Source organism: Pelodiscus sinensis, chromosome 2, assembly GCF_049634645.1.
Source record: "Pelodiscus sinensis isolate JC-2024 chromosome 2, ASM4963464v1, whole genome shotgun sequence".
Classification (NCBI taxonomy): Eukaryota; Metazoa; Chordata; order Testudines; family Trionychidae; genus Pelodiscus; species Pelodiscus sinensis.
The window spans coordinates 108024089-108043451 of NC_134712.1; the positions used below are offsets into that span (position 1 = coordinate 108024089).

A 19363-nucleotide genomic window follows, 5' to 3' on the forward strand; every position below is an offset into this window, starting at 1 on the left:
CGCGGCATGAACTAGGTAGTTCGGATTAGGCTTCCTATTCCGAACTACCGTTACTTCTCGTGGAACGAGGTGTACTGGTAGTTCGGAATACGAAGCCTAATCCGAACTACCTAGTTCGTGCCGCGTGTAGCCGCGGGCACGGAGTCTGAACTAGCGGACATTTAAAAATGGCGGCGTCCGGCAATATGCAAATGAAGCCCGGGAAATTCAAATCCCGGGCTCCATTTGCAACTCCGGTTGCCTACATTAACCACCCTAGTTCGAACTAGGGCGGTAGTGTAGACATACCCCTATGGAGTAGCATTGATATAAAAAAAGAACAGAAGTTACTAGCAAAAGAGAGAGAGAAGGCCCTTGAAATGGGATTGTATCTCAGAAGTCTCTGGATTCACAGTTGAAAGTTATTGGCAGTATACAGTTGCAGTCATTCCCTTTTACTTCTGGGATTCATCTGATCCTCTAATATGGACTAATCCATTGACTGGTGCAAAGTACATATGCATGTGTCATGTAAACATCTTCATGCAGCTCCGTTTACTTCAGTTCTAAAGGAGATAATTCTGGTAGTGGGTTTTGGGATATGAATCTGAAGAAGCTAATAAATTCTGTGTGTACATGTGTGTGCATGCACGTCCTCTCCTCACTGGTTCTCAGTAAGAGATAAAAATATGCCAAAACCCCCAAAGAAATATTAAAAACAAATAGCAAATTCTTGGTGCTCACAAGTAACTAAATGGTTAATTATAGTATCTTTACAGATATTGGGAGACAATGCATTTATTTTACAAACACAACAATGAGTTATCAAAACATTGCCTTCATCACTTTATTTATATGCTGAACTTCTCTCTGACCTTCTCTTCCCTACCGTGTCTCTGTTCCCATTTTCTCACATAAGCTTTTTGAAGCGAGAACCGTGTATTCTTTTACACTTGGAAATGCAACCTAACCCTGTGGATGACAACAGAAACAAATAATCATTATTAGGCATTTCAGCCTTTCCAACATACTTTTGAAAGCACTATCCTTGGTGTTCGCTAATTTCTTGCTCTGTTGGACTACACTACCTGGCTATGAAATGCAGAACTTTTGCCAACAAGTCACAGTAACATAACCTACAATATGATTCTTGGAATTCTTGATTGGGTGGCTTTTTATTTTCTGCATCCTTTGCCGTTAGTAAAAATGATGGACAATCACAGGTGATAGGAAGAATGTGGACAGAAATGGCAATGGAGGAAAAGTTACATGAAAATTTCTCTTTTTATTTTCTTTAAAAAGCCTGGAGACACCCTGCCCCTTTGTGTGATCTGCAGAAACTTGCTGCTGTCACTCTAGGGCTGTTGGCTGGCACCAGAATGCCAAGTTGCCTCTCACCCTAAAGTGAGATCACCTGGACTAAGGTGATGTGTAAGTACTGCCATGTTCCAAACCTGCCTAGGAAGAAACCTTTTGTATTGTCATTTATTATAGCAACAGGCCCAGGCAACTGCCTGAGTCCCTAGTGACTACACACAGCCAAGCTCTTCCAGGACTTTCAAAGCAAGAGAAGGAGCTGGTCACACTCTTGCCATGGGCTGCAGCACTTCCTGCAGTATAGAGGGGGTACAGCCATCAGTCAAGGAGCTGCCAAATGGCTGGGGAGCCAAGAACCAGGTAATGACTTTTCCCAAGCAGCTGTGGAACAGGGGATGTTACATGAGAAACCTGAGTGGGTGGGAAGGTCGGTAAGTAGGCAGAAAGAAGTAGCTCCATTTGGGTAACTCTGTGCATCAGCCCTTACAGTGCTCACCCAAGCGAATACAAGTCATGCATTGCAGAGGTGCATGGCACAACTGTGCGTACGGGTTAGGGATGTTAAATATCGGTTAACTGAATAGTCGAGTAACCTCATGAATTCTTATCGGTTAGTCGACTACTCTATAGTCCCCAGGGGCGGGGTCAGTAGTATCGGAGGCAGCAGCATGGGGGGCCAGGCAGGAGCTGGTCTGTGAGTGGAGCCAGTTTAAAAACTAGTTCCTCTCATGAACCGGTTGCCTGTCACCCCATGCTGCTACCTCTGACACAGAGGTAGTAATGCAGAGTGGCAGCAGCCTCTGTCCAGGGCTCTGGGGGTGGGTGGGTCTGTGTTCCTGGACTCGGCATAAGCTGGAACTGAGCCGGGCTGCCTGCCATCCTAGCTCCTAATACACTTTAAATGCAGAGCCTCAGCAGAGGTAGGTCCCGGACCCATCACAAGCTAGGACTGAGCTTGGTTGCTGGCCAGCCTGCTCAAAAATTTACTTGGGGGGAGGGAAGGGGAGGGGGAGAAATGCGTGTAGTCTATAGCAGTGTTTCCCAAATGGTGCTCCGCGGAACCCTGGGGCTCCATGAAGCGAACGTAAGGGTTCCGCGAGAACCCGAACGCTCCCCTCCCCCCGCCCATAAAGAGACAGAGGAGCCCGGCGCGCAAAGACGCTGGCTCCTTCCCCGCTCCCCTTTCAGACATCTCCCGCGTCCCCCACTGCCGCTCTGCTTTTACCACCGGACCTAGCAGCAGCAACAGCTGCTTGTCCCGCTTCTGCCCGATCAACCCAAGATCCCTCTCCCGCGTCCCCCGCTGCCGCTCTGCTTTTACCACTCCAATATTTTTACTGAAACCAGCAAGGAAAATACTGAGGCAGCTCAAGTTAATTATGAAAAATTTCAGCTGACTAATAAGAAACGCAGGTATTGTGAGGATTATTTGGCATTTGGATTCACAAGCAATGGAAATGAAGATGCTCCAGGTGCCCAGTGTGTAGTGTGCAACAAAATATTATCTAATAGTTGTTTAGTACCTGCTAAATTGCGAAGACATTTTGAAACAAATCATCCAGAATACAAAGATAAAGACATTAGTTTTTTTAAGCAAAAGCTTGAATCGCTTGAAAAAAGTAAACTCTTCATGTCAAAAATTGCCAAATCTGAGCATGAAAATGCAACAGAGGCATCTTATAAAGTAAGCTATCGTATATCGCTCGCCGAAGAAGCACACACTATTGGGGAATCACTCATAAAACCATGTGCGAAAGATATTGTAATGTGTATGTTGGATCAGGAGTCTAGTAAAAAAGTTGAGGCTGTGCCACTATCAAACAATACTGTCACACGTCGTATTCACGATCTTGCTGCTGACATAGAGAAGGAGCTTATTTTTCGGCTGCATTTATGTGATGCATATGCATTACAATTAGACGAGTCCACTGACGTTGCAGGTCTTGCAGTTCTGCTTGTATTTGTCCGTTCTGATTTTAATAGTTCTATTGAAGAAGACTTACTTTTATGTGAATTTTTGCAAACCAATACAACTGGTGAGAATATATTCAATTGTATCAATAACTTTATGAAAACACATCAAATAAGCTGGGAAAAATGTGTTGATGTGTGCAGTGATGGTGCCAAAGCAATGGTAGGAACAGTGGCTGGCGCTGTAACACGAATAAAAAATGTAGCACCAAACTGCACCAACAGTCACTGCATTCTCCACAGACACGCTCTGGTAGTTAAGAATATTTCTCCCTCTCTTAAAAATGTGTTGGACGAAGCAGTACAGATTATTAATTATATAAAAACTCGACCATTACAATCAAGACTGTTCAAAATTATGTGTGAAGATATGAGTAGTCAACACACAGCCCTGCTTCTACATACAGAAGTCAGGTGGCTATCACAAGGAAAAGTGCTGGTTAGATTATTTGAATTGCGTCATAAGCTCTCCGCAAATCTGATGGATCACAAATTCCAACTGTCTGATCGTTTAACAGACTTTTTGTGGTTATCTAGAGTTGCGTATCTTGCAGACATCTTTACAAAACTAAATGAAGTAAATCTGTCGCTGCAAGGAAAGAATGTAAATATTTTTAATGCGAAAGACTAAATTTTGTCATTGTAACGGAAGCTACAGTTTTGGATCTCATCTGTAGGACGAAATGATTTGGATTGTTTATCAACTCTGAATGATTTCCTTGAAGAAAATGGATACAAACTTGATGAAGATATTCGCAGCGACATTGCAGATCATCTCCGCGATTTATACACGAACATCATTAAGTATTTTCCAAACATCAATGACAACAATAACTGGATTTGAAATCCATTAAGTTTAACAGAAAAGCCAGTCAGTTTTTCTACACAAGATTATGAAAACCTAATTGAAATCGCTTCAGATGGCCAATTAATACAAACATTTAAAGAAGTTTCTCTGATTACATTTTGGAGTGACTTATGTCAAAGTCAAGAATATTCATCTTTATCAAGACGCGCAATTCGTCAGCTGTTACCCTTTGCCAGTACATACTTGTGCAAAACTGGGTTCTCAAACTATGCAGCAATGAAAACGAAATACAGAAATTGACTGAATGCTGCGCCAGATATGCGAATCCAACTTTCTAGTATTAAACCAAATATAAAAAGAATTTGCCAAGAAAAGAAGAAAAACCACTCTTCGCATTGAAAACTATGAATATAATTAATATTATTTGATAGTTTTATTTTTTGTACATATTTAATATGATTTTTGTTGAATATAAATGAATGGTGTTATATTCAATATGCTGAATTTAAATGAATGGTGATCTCATGACCGTATTTAGCATCTTATTACTACTAATTGTGGTGTACTGGCAGTCTGTGTGTGTTTGGGTGTGTTTTTTTTTTTTTGCTCAACAAACTTAATCCCTGGCTAGGGGGTTCCTTGAAATTTTTCTGAGTTTGAAAGGGTTCCGTGGTCAAAAAAAATTGGAAACACTGGTCTATAGCATTAACCGATAAGCTTTTGTTTATCGGTTAATCAGTTAATTGACCACCCTTTTACATCCCTAGTACGGGTTTATTGAGTTTAACGAGTCATTATGGAGACTGGAAGGTTATTGTAATCCTCTCCCTCGCTCCCCTAATTAAAGGAGCTAGCTTCCTCTAGGAGCACCTTCCCCATTAGCAATGAATGATCAGGGGTGCTTAGATCAGCTTAGAAAACCACAAATAGTCTGGTAGCACTTTATAGACTAACAAAACATGAAGATGTTATCATGAGCTTTCATGGGCACAGCCCACTTCTTCAGATGAATGGAGTTTGGAGTTTAGGTGTACAGACCCAAAATAAATAGGGCACAAGGGAGGGGCGAGGAAAAAAAGGGTAAGTTTGCCCTGGAAGATACATGTTACAATGCCTGAGGGCACTCTGGAATGGCCTGTGTGCATGAAGACAATGTTGCATCTTTGCCTGTCTGCTTTGAGAGGCTATGTGGTGCTATCGGAGCGGACAATGAATTGCCATTACGTGCGGGCAAATTCTTTTGGCTGACGTTATGTTTAATTGGATTGAGTGGTGTATTCTGTGGGCGGGTCACCCTAAGGTGACACCTCTTTGCAGGGTTTGCATCTGACCACTGGAATTATGAAGGAAGGACATTGCAAGCGTGTCCTGCCGCATCTGCATATTCGGAACAAAAAGAGCCACGAGTGCCGGAGAGTGGGAAGGTAATGGGGAGAGTGTCCAGTTGCAGGTATTGCCCTGTCATCAGTCTTGCCAGTACCAGCTGCACACAACATGGACACAGCATAACAAAGGGGCACAGAAATATTGCCCAACCAAAGGCTGCCTTAGCCACTTTCTGAGAGCATGATTGCGCCTAATTGGCATAAAACGGCACACACTGTTGCTGCCCTTCTTGCTATTACAGAGTTATGCTCACGGCAACTATAGCTGAAAGCACGAGATTTGCAACACATTTAAGGCCCAATCCTGCATTTCGTGGGCACCCAAAGCTGCCACTGAGTGCTGAATGAGGAAGGCATGTAGGACAGGATCCCTAGTATGTGATAATTTGAGACTCCGGTATGTTTACTGTGGTCACATCTTCTTAAATATTTGCAAAAAACTCTTCATTTGGAATGGTTTCAAGCTTTTACCTTTCAATGTGATCAAGGACACAAAGTGTCCTTGTGATCCAGGTGTAAGGTTGTTGCTCAAGTCCTTGAAATTCTTCTTCATTTCATTACCATAACCAATAATCTGTGAAAAAAAACATGGCTCCTTGTCAGGATATTTCTGGAGCAGCACAGATGCACAGAGCTGGGTTCTGCTCCACTCTAAGCCTGACACTTTTATGGAGCCATTTTGGGAACTGTCCACTTGTAAATAGGGTTGAAATTCCCCAAGTGCCTTTCTCATTTTTTTCTTTCTTTTTCTTGCAGGCTAACAATGACCCATCTCAGAGAGCAGCTGGCTACACCATTTGGAATAGATCCACTGGGCCAAAAGGCACCTCAGACAGTGGAGTAAGACTTGAAGATGGATTTAGTGAGATAAATTCACCTGAGGGAGGTCCGAAAGAGTTACTTTCTTCTAAAGAAAAAAATAATGGTCAAAACACAGGTAAACAACTGAAAACTTCATGGCAACCAAAAGAAAGAAGATCTAGAGTCATTCACCCTTCTCGGCCCAGTGCTGCAACACTTACTACACAGTGCAATGTACTGCCCCATTGACTCCAAGCATTTGCAGGGCTGTGCTCCCTAGTCAGTTGTTCAAATCTGGCCCGAATAATATCCAATTACCAGTTTTTCCTCTGTGTGACTCAGTTCTCATTATCATAATAGACAGTAATTGTTACCCATATCGACAAGCTTGTAGGTGGGATCGTGGAGAGGAAATTCCCATCTCACTCCTACAAAAGGTCCCATCCCTCCCACTTCCCCATCAGGGTTGTGACATATTGACATTGACCCTGCCTGTACTGTTCCTGTTTTGTGCCTAAGCAGGGGAGTTTGGCCTTTCATAAGCTCTAAAGTCACATTAAAATTGAAGAACAAAATGGAAATAACTATTTATGGCTCAAATCCTCTGCTGGTGAGAGCTGCCATGGCTCTAGTGAAGGCAATAGAGCTATGTATATTTACAGCAGTTCAGGACCTACCCCAGACTGTGTAAGTGCAAAAGGAAACATTCGGCTTTGGCCCTCATATACATTTACAATACTTTAGCAATGATGAGAGTTGCTAAACTAACAGCCGATGTTGGTACATATTAAAGTTCTTATTTTGCAATTTAAATCCCTATTTGCCTGTTTTCTAAATGATTTGAAGTTCATCAAACATACTTACTGTTCTTTGTCACAAGTAAGTCTGTAATAGACCAGTATTTCCAACTGAGCATTAAAGGAGTAAATATTGGAATTTGCTGCTTTCTAAAAACAACTTAAATTCCATTCCCATGTTTCTTGATTTCCTTTATGTTAAAATTACACAGCTGTATTTGCCTGAGAACTTTGTGGGTAAGATTTATAGCTAAATTGATACATCTAAATGTGTAACTTTTTACACACACTCTCTCTCTCTCTCTCTCTCTCTCTCTCTCTCTCTCTCTCTCTGAGGGATGAGGGCTTTAGAAATATGGGTTGTAGTACTAATAATTGTAAGATACTTTCTGATAAAGAATATTTTTTCCCTCTTTTCACTCTGTTGAAATCATACAATTAAACATTGCTTTATATTTTACATAGTAAATCATAGTTTTGAGTAGTAAGTGAAATATGTTGAGAAAATGATAATGTGATTTGTAATTTTTCCTGACATATTTAAAATATTTATGAGGTCCATTATAATGAGCATTATACACATTTCCTATTTTTTTTTTGTTACAGAAGAGCAAAATATAATCTATATTCCCAGGATCTCAAGGTACTGCATTCCAGAAAGTTTGCTGAATACACGAATGCATGCTTTTCATACACACTATTGAGTATCCTTAGGTATGTACATAGGCAACACATGGGGAAAGGAGACAAGGTCTCACCTGCTGCCCAGATTTAAATTTCTGAAGCAGGGTGCACTCACTCTACTCCCTTCCCCATGCAAATAAACAACAGCATGCAGGCAAAAAATGATTTTTCTTGCAAATGTGTGACTGCAAACTTAATGTCCAAAAATTGCTAGTCTATTCATAGCATGTCACTCATGTACAAATCTCTATATATAAAAAAGTTTTTCCTGCTGGATGACAAAATGATGTCATCATGTTCTCAAGCTCTTTGGCCGCAAAAGTCCAACCTCCTGTGCTGGGGTCAGCAACCTATGGCTACTGAGCCAAACATGGCTGTTTTTCAGCTGCACCTCAGCCCCCCTTCCTGCTCCCCCTGCAACAGGAAGCCTGTGCTTACCCAATATGGCCTTTGGCTGACTGAAAGAATACATATTCTTTTAACACATCTCACCTGAAAGCATAGAAGCCTATTTTTGCTGGCACCATTTTGGATGCTGGTTGGAAGGCTGGCCCCCTATGATTTTTGGGTGACAAGCTATAGAATAAGATGACTGCTAAAATCATCTTTGGGCAAGTATGATCTCAATATTCTGAAAAACTAATCTTATTCAGACTCAGGCTGTGTCTATACTACAAAGAAAAGTCAGAAAAAGATACACAAATTGCAAACCGCAATTTGCGTATCTTTTTCAGCTTTTCTTCCGAAAGCTGGCATTTGGCTTTTTTTGGAAAAGCAGACACGTTCCTTGGACGCAGCAGAACTTTTCTGGGATATCTCCGGGAAAAGCACAGCAGTCTAGACTCACCCACACTGTTCTAGTTTTCTCACTATAAAATACATTTATCAGATTTTCAGGCCACTCATGAAAAAGTGACAGAGGTCAAATAACTGCGATTCTAATATAATCCAAGTCATCGTCTCAGAAAAGCCTTCATTTTTGCTAATTTAAATGATGTAATTGCAAACTAAGGTTTGCAGACCTGATCTATCTTGGCAACAGTATTTTCTTATTTATTGCTCATGCTTAATGTGTGGAAACCTAACAGCAGCTCAGAAGGGTTATCAAAATAATTTGATTATGTATTCTTAATTGCTGTTTATACATATATAATTAGTGCAGAAGACAAATGTAATCAGACACAAATGTATACACTTTCTAAGAACAAAACATAGGTCTTGGAAGCATACAAGGAGTTTTTGTTTCCCTTTCATAGAGTGCAGTGGCCTGTAGAAAGCTCAGTGTTAAATGGATAATCTAAACTCACCTAAACAAGTAGAGTTCTCTAACTAGCTGGATTCATCTTTTAGAATCAAATTACAAAGCTCACTAAGACCCAGTTCAGGACAGCTTGTGAATGCCGACTTCCATGGGACTCTCAGCATATCCTTAAGCGCTTTTCTGAAGAGGGATGCTTTTCTGAATGGTGACCTAAGAGGCCACAATGTGCAATTCACCCCATGCGGCGGGCCAGTGCATCAATTAAGACCACTTAAAAGTTTAACACAGAGTTTAAGTGATGCATAGGCTGTAAGGGATTGGGCATCCTCAGTAAATAAATATATGGAGAAATTACAAGACTGATGTGACAATGAAATTAAATGGGTGAATTGACCTGAGCTCTGTGTGAATAATAATTTTAAACAATTTCTTTTTAAAGACATCGTGTTACTCAGTGGTGGACTTATCAATAAACCGATGCACTTTCAGGAATGGGAGAGGCAAAAGTCATCAGATATCCTTGAGGAGCTGGTGATGCAGGGAATAATCAAGAGCCGAAGTACAACTGGAGATGCAGATGTCAAGGCAAGTATCTTATCAATGCCATTCGAAACCTTAGACTGGGGTGGGCAAGAGGCAGCTTGCGGGCCGAATCTGGCCCACCAAGCCGCCAAATCCAGCCCGTGGCTGCCTCGCCAGCACTCTTGCTATAGAGCAGCTGCACCCGCTTTAAACAGCAGGCTGCAAACTGCTCTGCAAACTGGTGAGGAAGGAACAAAGGACAGGACTATGCAGCACTTTAAAGACTAACAAGATGGTTTATTAGGTGATGAGCTTTCATGGGCCAGACCCACTTCCTGAGATCAAAGAGTGGAAGAAAATTGGCATGACCATATATACCAAAGGGATACAGTCAAAAAAAGTGAACACATATAAAAAGGACAAATCAAATTTCAGAACAGAGGGGGGATGTTCTGAAATTTGATTTGTCCTTTTTATATGTGTTCACTCTTTTTGATTGTATCCCTTTGGTATATATGGTCATGCCAATTTTCTTCCACAATTTGATCTGAGGAAGTGGATCTGGCCCACGAAAGCTCATCACCTAATCAACCATTTTGTTAGTCTTTAAAGTGCTGCATAGTCCTGTCTTTTGTTTCAGCTAGACCAGACTAACACAACTACATCTCTATTACTGGTCAGGAAGAAGAAAGCTTTGCCCCCTAGCAAAAATCCCAAGCTCCCATTGGCCAATTTCTGGCCAATAGGAGATGAGAAATGTTGCTAATGGTAGGGGAAGCGAATGAAGCCTCCTCACTCCCTTTCCCCCCGCTCATTCCCACCCTCCCTTCCCGTGCTGGAGCAGAGCCACGTCGAGCAGCTCACCCAGCACACAGGCAGGCTTCCAGTGGAACTGCTACCTGGGAGCTGCCTAAGTAAGTGCCTCCCAGCCAAAGCCTCCCTCTGACCCCGCCCCTTTCCTCCCAACTACTTGCCCCAGGCCACCAACCAAACCCTCTGCACCCACTGTTCCCACCTCCTCCAGTTCACAGCTCCCTCCCAGACTCTGCACTCCTCCTATACCCCTCCATCAGGCCAGAATCCTTTCCTGCACCTCCCTGACCGTGCACTCTATTCTCTGCCCCATGTCACTACCTAAACCCTCTGCACCCCCTTTCCCTCCTTTTCCTAGGTCACAACTCCCTCCCAGATCCTGCACCCCCTCGCACATCCCTCCCCCAGGCCAAAATCCTCTCCTGTACCCATAACCCCTTCTGGACCCTGCATCCCAAGCCCCTGACCCAGATCATAACCCCCTCCTTCACTCAAATTCACTTCTATGCCCCAGCCACTGTCCCAGACCCCACACCCTTCCACAGAAGTGCAGCCCTTAACCACTTACCAAAATCTTGGAGTGGCTCTCCATTAAAAATTATTGCCCACCCATGCCTTAGACAATATTATGTTTACTGAAGGCCTGATCATGCAACGAGCTCCATACCAATCGATCACTGCACCCACAAAGAGCTAATTGCAATTAGTGAAGCTCTATTCGAAAGTCCTTTCAAGAGGGAGACCTACGTGATTTAGAAATAAGAAGCTGGATGACAGAGACACATACTAATGAGAAGCTTATTTTAACGCAGAGGAAGATGACTACAACCTTTGTTAATTTGTTTGCACACGCCCAGGCTGGCCTCACTCTTACAAATGCTCACTGCCAATTGAATATTGATGAATTGTTTTTCAAATCAGCAATCATGTGGCAGCAGTTAATTGACATAATCTACTTTCAGTCTTTTATTATTTGGGATTTACATTACAGCTAACTCAAGATTTTGGGAATTTTAAACATCTGACTCTCTGAGTAATCCAGAATTGATGCCACATCTCACATCCAAAATTTATTAAAAAATGAAATTAGTTTTTGAACAAAATCTGGGTATTGCTATTTTAATAAAATACAATGCTGCATTCCCTCCATATCTGTAAGATTGCTTTTTCCTGGCAAACATTATTGTACAGCAGACTTCTGATAATCCGGCACCTTTGGGACCCAGGAGTGCTGGATTATCGGATATGCCGGAGTATCAGGAGGTACTCCAGCAGGGGGAGGCTATGAGGTGTCTGGGGCGGGGAGGTCGGGCAGGGAATGGCATGGTGTGGGGCGAACCAGGTGCTGGTGAGGGGCAGCATTGCGAGACCAACCTGGCAGCACCCCAGCTGCTCTGCCCCACGGCTTCCCCAAGTCCGCCGCTGCTAAAACTGACCAGCAACGGACTTGGGAAAGGGCGGGCAGAGCAGCTGGGGTGCTGCCTGATTGTTCCCGCAGCACCGCCCCTCACCTGAGCGGTACTGCGGGACCAACCAGGCAGCACCCCAGCTGCTCTGCCCCAGGGCTTCCCCAAGTCCGCCGCTGGTCAGTTTTAGCAGCGGTGCACTTGGGGAAGCCGTGGGGCAGAGCAGCTGGGGTGCTGCCGGGCGTCGAGCAGGGGGGTGAGGAGCGGCGCTGCGGGACTAACCTGGCAGCACCCCAACTCTCTGCCTGCCCTTTCCCAAGTCCACTGCTGGTCAGTTTCAGCAGTGGCAGGAGCGGACTTGAGGAAGCGGTGCAGAGCAGCTCCAATTGGAGCTAAAGTTGGTTGTCTTTTTTCTTCATGACACAACTGATTGCTGTCTCTTCTATTTTTTTTCATAATAATAACTACTCACTCATTAAGATTACTTGTACCATTTTATTGATTTCGGCTATTCTTTATCTGGTGCTCCTTTGGTGTTTGTTTCCCTCATGGATTTTTTTTTTAATTAATAGTTCTTTATTGGAGAGAGCAGATTTCATTTCTAGCTCTCTTATCACTTTATATTTTAAATTGGAGCTGGGTCTGCTTCCTTCCTGAGAAACTTGGCAGCAGGAACACAGATTTGTCATCAGAGTGCTAACTATCAAATATTCTTCAGATGCATTGGAGAACCTGGCCTCTTAATCCTGTAAGAACAATCTGCTCATAGACTTCTAGTTTCATCGTTGCTACAAAGTAGCTTTTTGAGAACATAATCCCAAAGGAGTATTACTGTAGAAGGCTCCAAACCACATCATACCACATCAGCAAACTATCCTGTTGTGAAGGAAAGATAGAAGGGTAAAAAGCCAAAATGGCTGCATCAAAGGCTCCTCAATGATCTGCAAAATCAAAACAGAATCTAACAAAAAGCAGAAACATGGACAAACGGCTATGGATAAATACAAAGAAATAGCTAAAGCATGTAGGGACAAGATCAGAAAAGCCAAAGGGTAAAATAAGTTACACCTAGCGGGGATATGAAAGGCAACAAGAAGAAATTCTGTAAATGTATTAGGAATGAGAGAAAGGTGAAGGATAATGTAGATGTGCTGCTTAGTGGGAAAGGAGAACTAAAACACACGACACCAACAAGGCTGAGGTATTTAATGCCTATTTTGCTTCAGTTGTCATTAAAAGGATTATAGCCAGACACTTAACACAATTAATATTAACAATTCAGAGGAAGGAATACAAGACAGCATCAGGAAAGAACATGCTAAAGAATGTTTAGATAAAGATGTATTCAAATTATCAAAACCTGATGAGATTCACCACAGGGTACTCAAGAAACTAGCTGAAGCAATCTCAGAACCATAACGGATCATCTTTGAGAGCTCATGGAGAACAGGTCAAATCCCAGGAGACAGGAGAAGGGCAAATATGGTCCCTATCTTTTAAAAAGGGGAACAAAGATGACCCAGGAAATTACAGACCAGTTAACCTAGCTTAAATACCTGGAAAGATACTGGAAAATATTATTAAACTATCAATTGTTAAGCACCTAGAGGATGATAGGGTGATATGTAATAATCACCTGTATGGATATGTCAAGAACAAAGCATCCCAAACAAAACTAATCTCCTTCTTTGACAGGGTTACTGGCCTAATGGACTTTCTACATATCACTGGCCACAGAACCTCACCCACCCACTTCTGTAACAAACCCATAATCTGATAAGTCTACAAGTATCTTATAGGTTGTTCTAAAGAAGACAGTGATCAATTATTCTCCCTGTCCACTGAAGGGATAACAAGAAGTAAAGGGCTTAATCTTCAGCAAGGGAGTTTTAAATTAGATATTAGGAGAAAAGTTCTAGCTATAAAGCTAGTTAAGCTCTGGAACAAGCTTCTAAGAGAGGCTGTGGAATTCCCATCATTGGAGATTTTAAGCACAGGTTAGCCAAAGCCAAGGATAGTCTAGGTGCAGTTGGTCCTGCATAAGAGAAGTGGGTTTGTGCCAGCTGAGCTCTCAGAGTGCTTTCCAGCCCTGCAGTACTACGATATTATGATTTAAAACTGGATTTGGATCACTTCTTGTTTGAGGGTATTCAGATCTGAACTTTTGGGATGCCCTAGGGCATTTGCAAAATTTGTATTCAGCACTAGTGCCAAGGAAGGAGAAGCAAGAGGTGCTCCGCATGCATTCCCCAGACACCAATGGGAGAGACTTGCACTGTTTGCTTTAAGAATATTTTGCACAGAAATATTGAAGACTGAGCCATCCCTAGCATCCCATCCCTTTTGTGCTTACATGCCTGGTCTCAATAGCTTACACATCCTTCAGGCCTTGTCTATGCTTTCTTTTCCTTAAGGATTTCCCATCTTGCTCTTGGTGCAGCTTTGCCTGTGGATTTTCATTAATGTTTTAATCACCACATGGTCTCATTCTGTGCAGAGCAAGTCTAGGTGACCCTGTGATTAAAATACCCCCCTAGCTAGATATCCTGTATTTAGTACCGCTGCCACCAGTGGAGTTTCACCACTGATAGAGACAGTGAGAAATTTTATGGAAATAAATCTAGGGTAGACAAAGTCAGAGAAAGCCATTCTCTGCTGCAATATAAATTACTCAGTTTAATTCTAATGGGAATCGTTGCATCAGGAGAGCTACCTAAAATACTCATAACCAAGCTGCACTGCATTGATATATCACCCCGGAGAAGGTGTTTCAGCATTTCAGTCCAAAAACATAACCATAATCAACAGTCAAGTTAAAAGAGAACAGATTTTCCTTCTTGTGCTTTGAAAGAGTTGTCTTTGTCTCCGAAGAAGTTTCTTCCTTGTTCAGAAAGAGTCGCACTAAACTTTTGTTGAAAACTCACATTCCTCTCCTTCCCCCGAGGCCTTGCCATTTATATAGGAAGGCTGAACACTTGCAAAATTATAACTAAATTATTAATAAAAAATACCCAACTTCCACATTTGTTTTAGGAATAAACACTATCTCATTAAGAGAGAGAGAGGCTAGAAAAAATTAACTGGAAAGCTGCTATGGATTTCAAGTGGGGCAAATTGCAGACATTTGATCCACTTATCATGTTACTAATTATCAATAGACTGTGCACCTCAATCATGTTAATATTTCCTCTTGTCCATTATTTGTGGAATCCTTGAAACCCATTATGAGAGCTTCTGAGATCCCACTAGTGAGAAATCCAGCTGAGAGATAAGTTGCTGTTTTTATTCCTGTTTTGTAAGAATGTTGGGCAGGTTGGAAAATGTTCTGCTGTCTGAATTTCCTGTTCAGTTAGAATAACGACAGACTACTATATTCTTTTCAGGCATTCTGATTTGTCTCCCAAGTTTCACCTGACAAAAAATTACTTTTTTACACAAGCAGACATAAAAACACAAGTGTCACAGCACTCTTCAGGTTGCACCTCTAAAATCCGGGATTCTCTGGTCCAGCAACATCCATGATCTGGCATGACCACGGATGTTCCAGGATCAGAGAGTCCCGGCACTGCAGGAGGATGGGGGCCCAGGAGCTGGCGTATGACTCAGTTGGGCTACGAGGTGGGGCTGGAAACCAGTGCGCGGCTCATCTGGGCTGCAAGAGGGGGGGCAGAGGGGCAGGAAGCTGGCATGCAGTTCAGCTGGGTTACAGGGGGAGCCAGGAAACCCGATGGATTGGGGGGACGGGGGACACTGTGACAATGAGGTCAGCAGCAGGGAGCCTGAAATGACTTCCCCTGATCTGAAAAAAATCCCTCATCCGGGACCAGTCAGGTCCTGAGGGTGCCCGACCAAGGAGGTCTAACGTATATTACTGAAAAATTGCTGACTTTCTTATTTTTACCATATCATTATAAAACAACTAGAATCTAAACACTGTACTTATATTTCAGTGCATTGTATATAGAGCAATATAAACAAGTCATGTGTGTGGGTACGTCTACACTAGCTCGTTAGTTCGAGCTAGGTAGGGTAATTAGGGCAAGCGGAGTTGCAAACGAAGCCTGGGATTTAAATATCCCGGGCTTCATTTGCATGTTCCCGGGCGCCACCATTTTTTAATCCCCCTTAGTCCAAACTCCAAGCCCACGGCTACAAGCGGCACGGAGTAGGTAGTTCAAATTAAAGATCCTAATTCGAACTACCGTTACTCCTCATTCCATGAGGACCTTTAATTCGAACTACCTACTCCGTGCCGTGTGTAGCCGCGGGCACGGAGTTCGGTCTAAGGAGGATTTAAAAATGGTGGCACCTGGGAACATGCAAATGAAGCCTGGGATATTTAAATCCCAGGCTTCATTTGCAACTCCGCTTGCCCTAATTACCCTACCTAGCTCGAACTAATGAGCTAGTGTAGACGTACCCTGTATGACAGTGCTAGTGCTTCTTACATAGCCTGTTGTAAAACGGGCAAATATCTAGATGAGTTTATGTACCCCCCAGACGACTGCTGTGTCCCCAAAAGGGTACGCATATCCCTGGTTGGGGACCACTGAATTAGAGTATGCATTCCACATTCCCCATTTTTCATAGTCTTCACACTTAGGTTTGCATAGAAGAAATAGCTGTCAAAACTGTAAATAGCAATTGGGAACCCTTTGGTACTGTGGAGTTTCACACAATGTAAAACAGTTTAAATGAAGCATTCTGACAAGCAAAATTCTCTCAAACACTTTCCACATTTGAAGCACATGGATCCTATTAAAATTTCATTTATACCAATCAGTGCCTGGATTTTCACCTATGTTTAATGAAAAAACGACAAGACTTTTTCCCATTTAGCATTCAGGGTTGATTGCATTTTCCCCTCCTACAGCTAAGAGCATGAATTGAAACTTGCTGTGTTACACAGGTAAGGAGGAGGACAACTGTAAATGGAAGTGGAATTTTTTACCCCAGCCACTCAGCTGTACAGTACAAATAAAAGACAAGAACAATATGATCTCCCCAAACTCAGCACGAGACTCTCTTTCTACTGATACTCTAGTGCCCTGATACTCTAGTGTTTCCACCTTTGGACGCTGTTAAAATGGCCTTCTTCATTAATGTTAAGAAGGCAGGGATACTGACAGAACTGTCAGGTCCCTGGGCAAGGTGGTGGGTGGGGTGTGGAGGGGGGAAGGGCAAACTCAGCCATCCCAGAAGGGGCAGGGCCTTGGGTGGGAGAGGCAGGTCTGGTGCTAGCCTCCCCCAGCCAGCCCTTCAGTATTGACTGGAGCACCCGTCTGGGGTTTTGGCAGAGATTTAGAGGGTCTGGGGCTCCGGCCACTACAGTAGCAGTGATGGCAGCTGGTAGGGATCTCCAGGCTTCTGGGCAGATGCCTCATTTGCCCCCACCCCCATTGGCGGGCCTGTAAAAAGGCCATTTTCAGAGCATCATTTTGTCCCATTGTAAATTTGAACATGTCATTATTCAGGAATTTTTGGTGCATTGTTTGCATGCAAGCAGTCTCTTCAATAGATCAGATTTCTTCCATTATTGTCACCTTCTCATCCACTTCAGTCACATTGAATGAGTCATCCTCCATACTAATTGCATTACTTGATTCTTCTGGCATAGAGGCCTGACTTGCAGTTATTTGTGATAGTCAGAATCTGCTGACAGGAGGTCTCGGGGGACAAGTAACAGGATACAGAGCTTTCCACCAGAGGCTATTAGTTTGAATTCAACAGTGACACAAACTTATTGCCATTTGATACTTATTGGGAAAATAGATAACTGGTCTCCAGCCAGTTTTCCCATGAGAGAATAACCTCATTGTTACTGGCCGTGGGGAGGTCACAGAGAGAACAGGCATGGGAGAATGAACGTTTGTTGTGGAGGTAGCCCACACTAGGTGAGGGTTGAGACAAATTGACAGTTCACCACTTAATTTCTACACAATGAGGCAGGAAGGGGTACAGCAGAAGTGGAATGAGATTTGACTCCTTCCAACACCATCTCCTGCCATTCTCATGATAGTGTGATTTTTTAAAATGTCTTTCTGCAGAGAGAAGCCCTGGAAAAGCCATTAAAGAAACCACCAGCCAAGCTAGAAAAGCTTAAGGTAGAAAAGAAGGAAGTGAGTGCTTAAATAATGGAGGATATTAAGAATTCTGCTGAAGAAAGAAGAAAGGTAATTTAATTTTGCTGTGTCTTCTAAAAAACGCTGTTTAAAATACTGTATGTGCCAGTGGAAGCTGCATTCCTGAAAAATGCTATTAAAACATGAACATCAGTGTCACAGGAAGGAGCATTCATCTCAACAAAAGATGCCTGCAGGACAGGGCTGTTAAGTTTTCTGGTTTTCAGAGTATGAAAACTATGCAGAAGATAGGGACAAAAAAAGAGAATGCTAGAATAGCTTTCGATAGAGATTTTATTTCTTTTGCGCAAACTAGCCAAATTCTGAATCAGTTGGAGTAAAATTCCAGTTAAACTCAGAGAGAAAGGTAAAAGCAACTATTAAAGTGTGTGTTCAAATACAGTTTATTCCTACTTACCCCTCATTACATAGCAATATATTTTTCAAACTGAAGAAAAGCAAGTGAAAGAAAGACTTCAAAGTGGCAGACTTTTTCTAGCAATTGTCCATCAAAATATAGCTAAGCAAAATGAGGAAGGCTATTCATCTTCTGAAGGTCAAGAAGCTACAAACATTGCTGAGCCTTTGTCATTCGACTAGGAGACAGAGACTCTGCTGGAGAAGGAAGAAATAGCTGTGAACATGGTAAACAGCAATTCAGAACACTTTGGTGCTGTGGAGTCTGATGCAACTTTTAACAGCACTTTAAATGAGGCATTCTGACAAGCAAAACTCTGTCAAACTCATTCAGTCTTTGACACACAACAGGGATTATAGTCACATCTCATGTATTCCAATCATCATTTGGATTTTCATCCATGTGTAATGAAAAAAACAAGACTTTCTTCCATTGTGCACTGAGAATTGGTTGCATTTTTCCTTCCAAAAGCTAAGAGCATGAATTGCAATTTGCTGGGTTACATAAGCACAGTTTGTGGGGAGGAGGACTGCCAACAGGAAGTCCAGTTTTTTGTCCCAGCACCTCAGTGGAGGTGACATTCTACAATAAAAATAAGAGATGAATAAAACAGGGTCTCCCCAAACCTAGTGTAAAAAAAAAAAATCAGCTGATGCCTCAGTTTCCCCACTCATGTAAGTGAGGCTACCTCCAGACTTCATCCCTCTGCCAACAGAGGGATGCAAATCAAGCACTTTGAAAGTGCAAATGAGCCCGGGATTTAAATATCCTGGGCTTCATTTGCATACTCACGTTCGAGCACTGTGCCTATCACGTCCCCTTTCGAAAGTGAAAGTAAACTCTAGCCGACAGCAGGGAACTTTTTCTGCAGATCCTGTACTCCTCAGTATACAGCACCCGAACGTGAGTAAGCAAATTAAGCCTGGGATATTTAAATCCCAGGCTCATTTGCACTTTCAAAGTGCTTGATTTGCATCCCTCTGTCGGCAGAGGGATGCAGTCTGGAGGTAGCCAGAGTGGGCCACCTTGGTGTCCAGTATGTCAATGAAGCTCCATCCCTAACCACCTCTTTCACCTTG

At 42.7% G+C, this 19363-nt stretch overlaps 1 protein-coding gene across 1 annotated transcript; it reads left to right on the plus strand.

Annotated features, from left to right (window-relative positions):
* Nucleotides 1–1572: 1572 nt before the first annotated feature.
* Nucleotides 1573–18663, plus strand: STMND1 (stathmin domain containing 1). The gene is given in 5 exon segments (XM_075919801.1): nucleotides 1573–1656; nucleotides 6217–6397; nucleotides 9443–9592; nucleotides 17796–17917; nucleotides 18299–18663. Coding segments are annotated over 5 exon segments (828 nt in total). The 3' UTR covers nucleotides 18590–18663.
* Nucleotides 18664–19363: the final 700 nt, after the last annotated feature.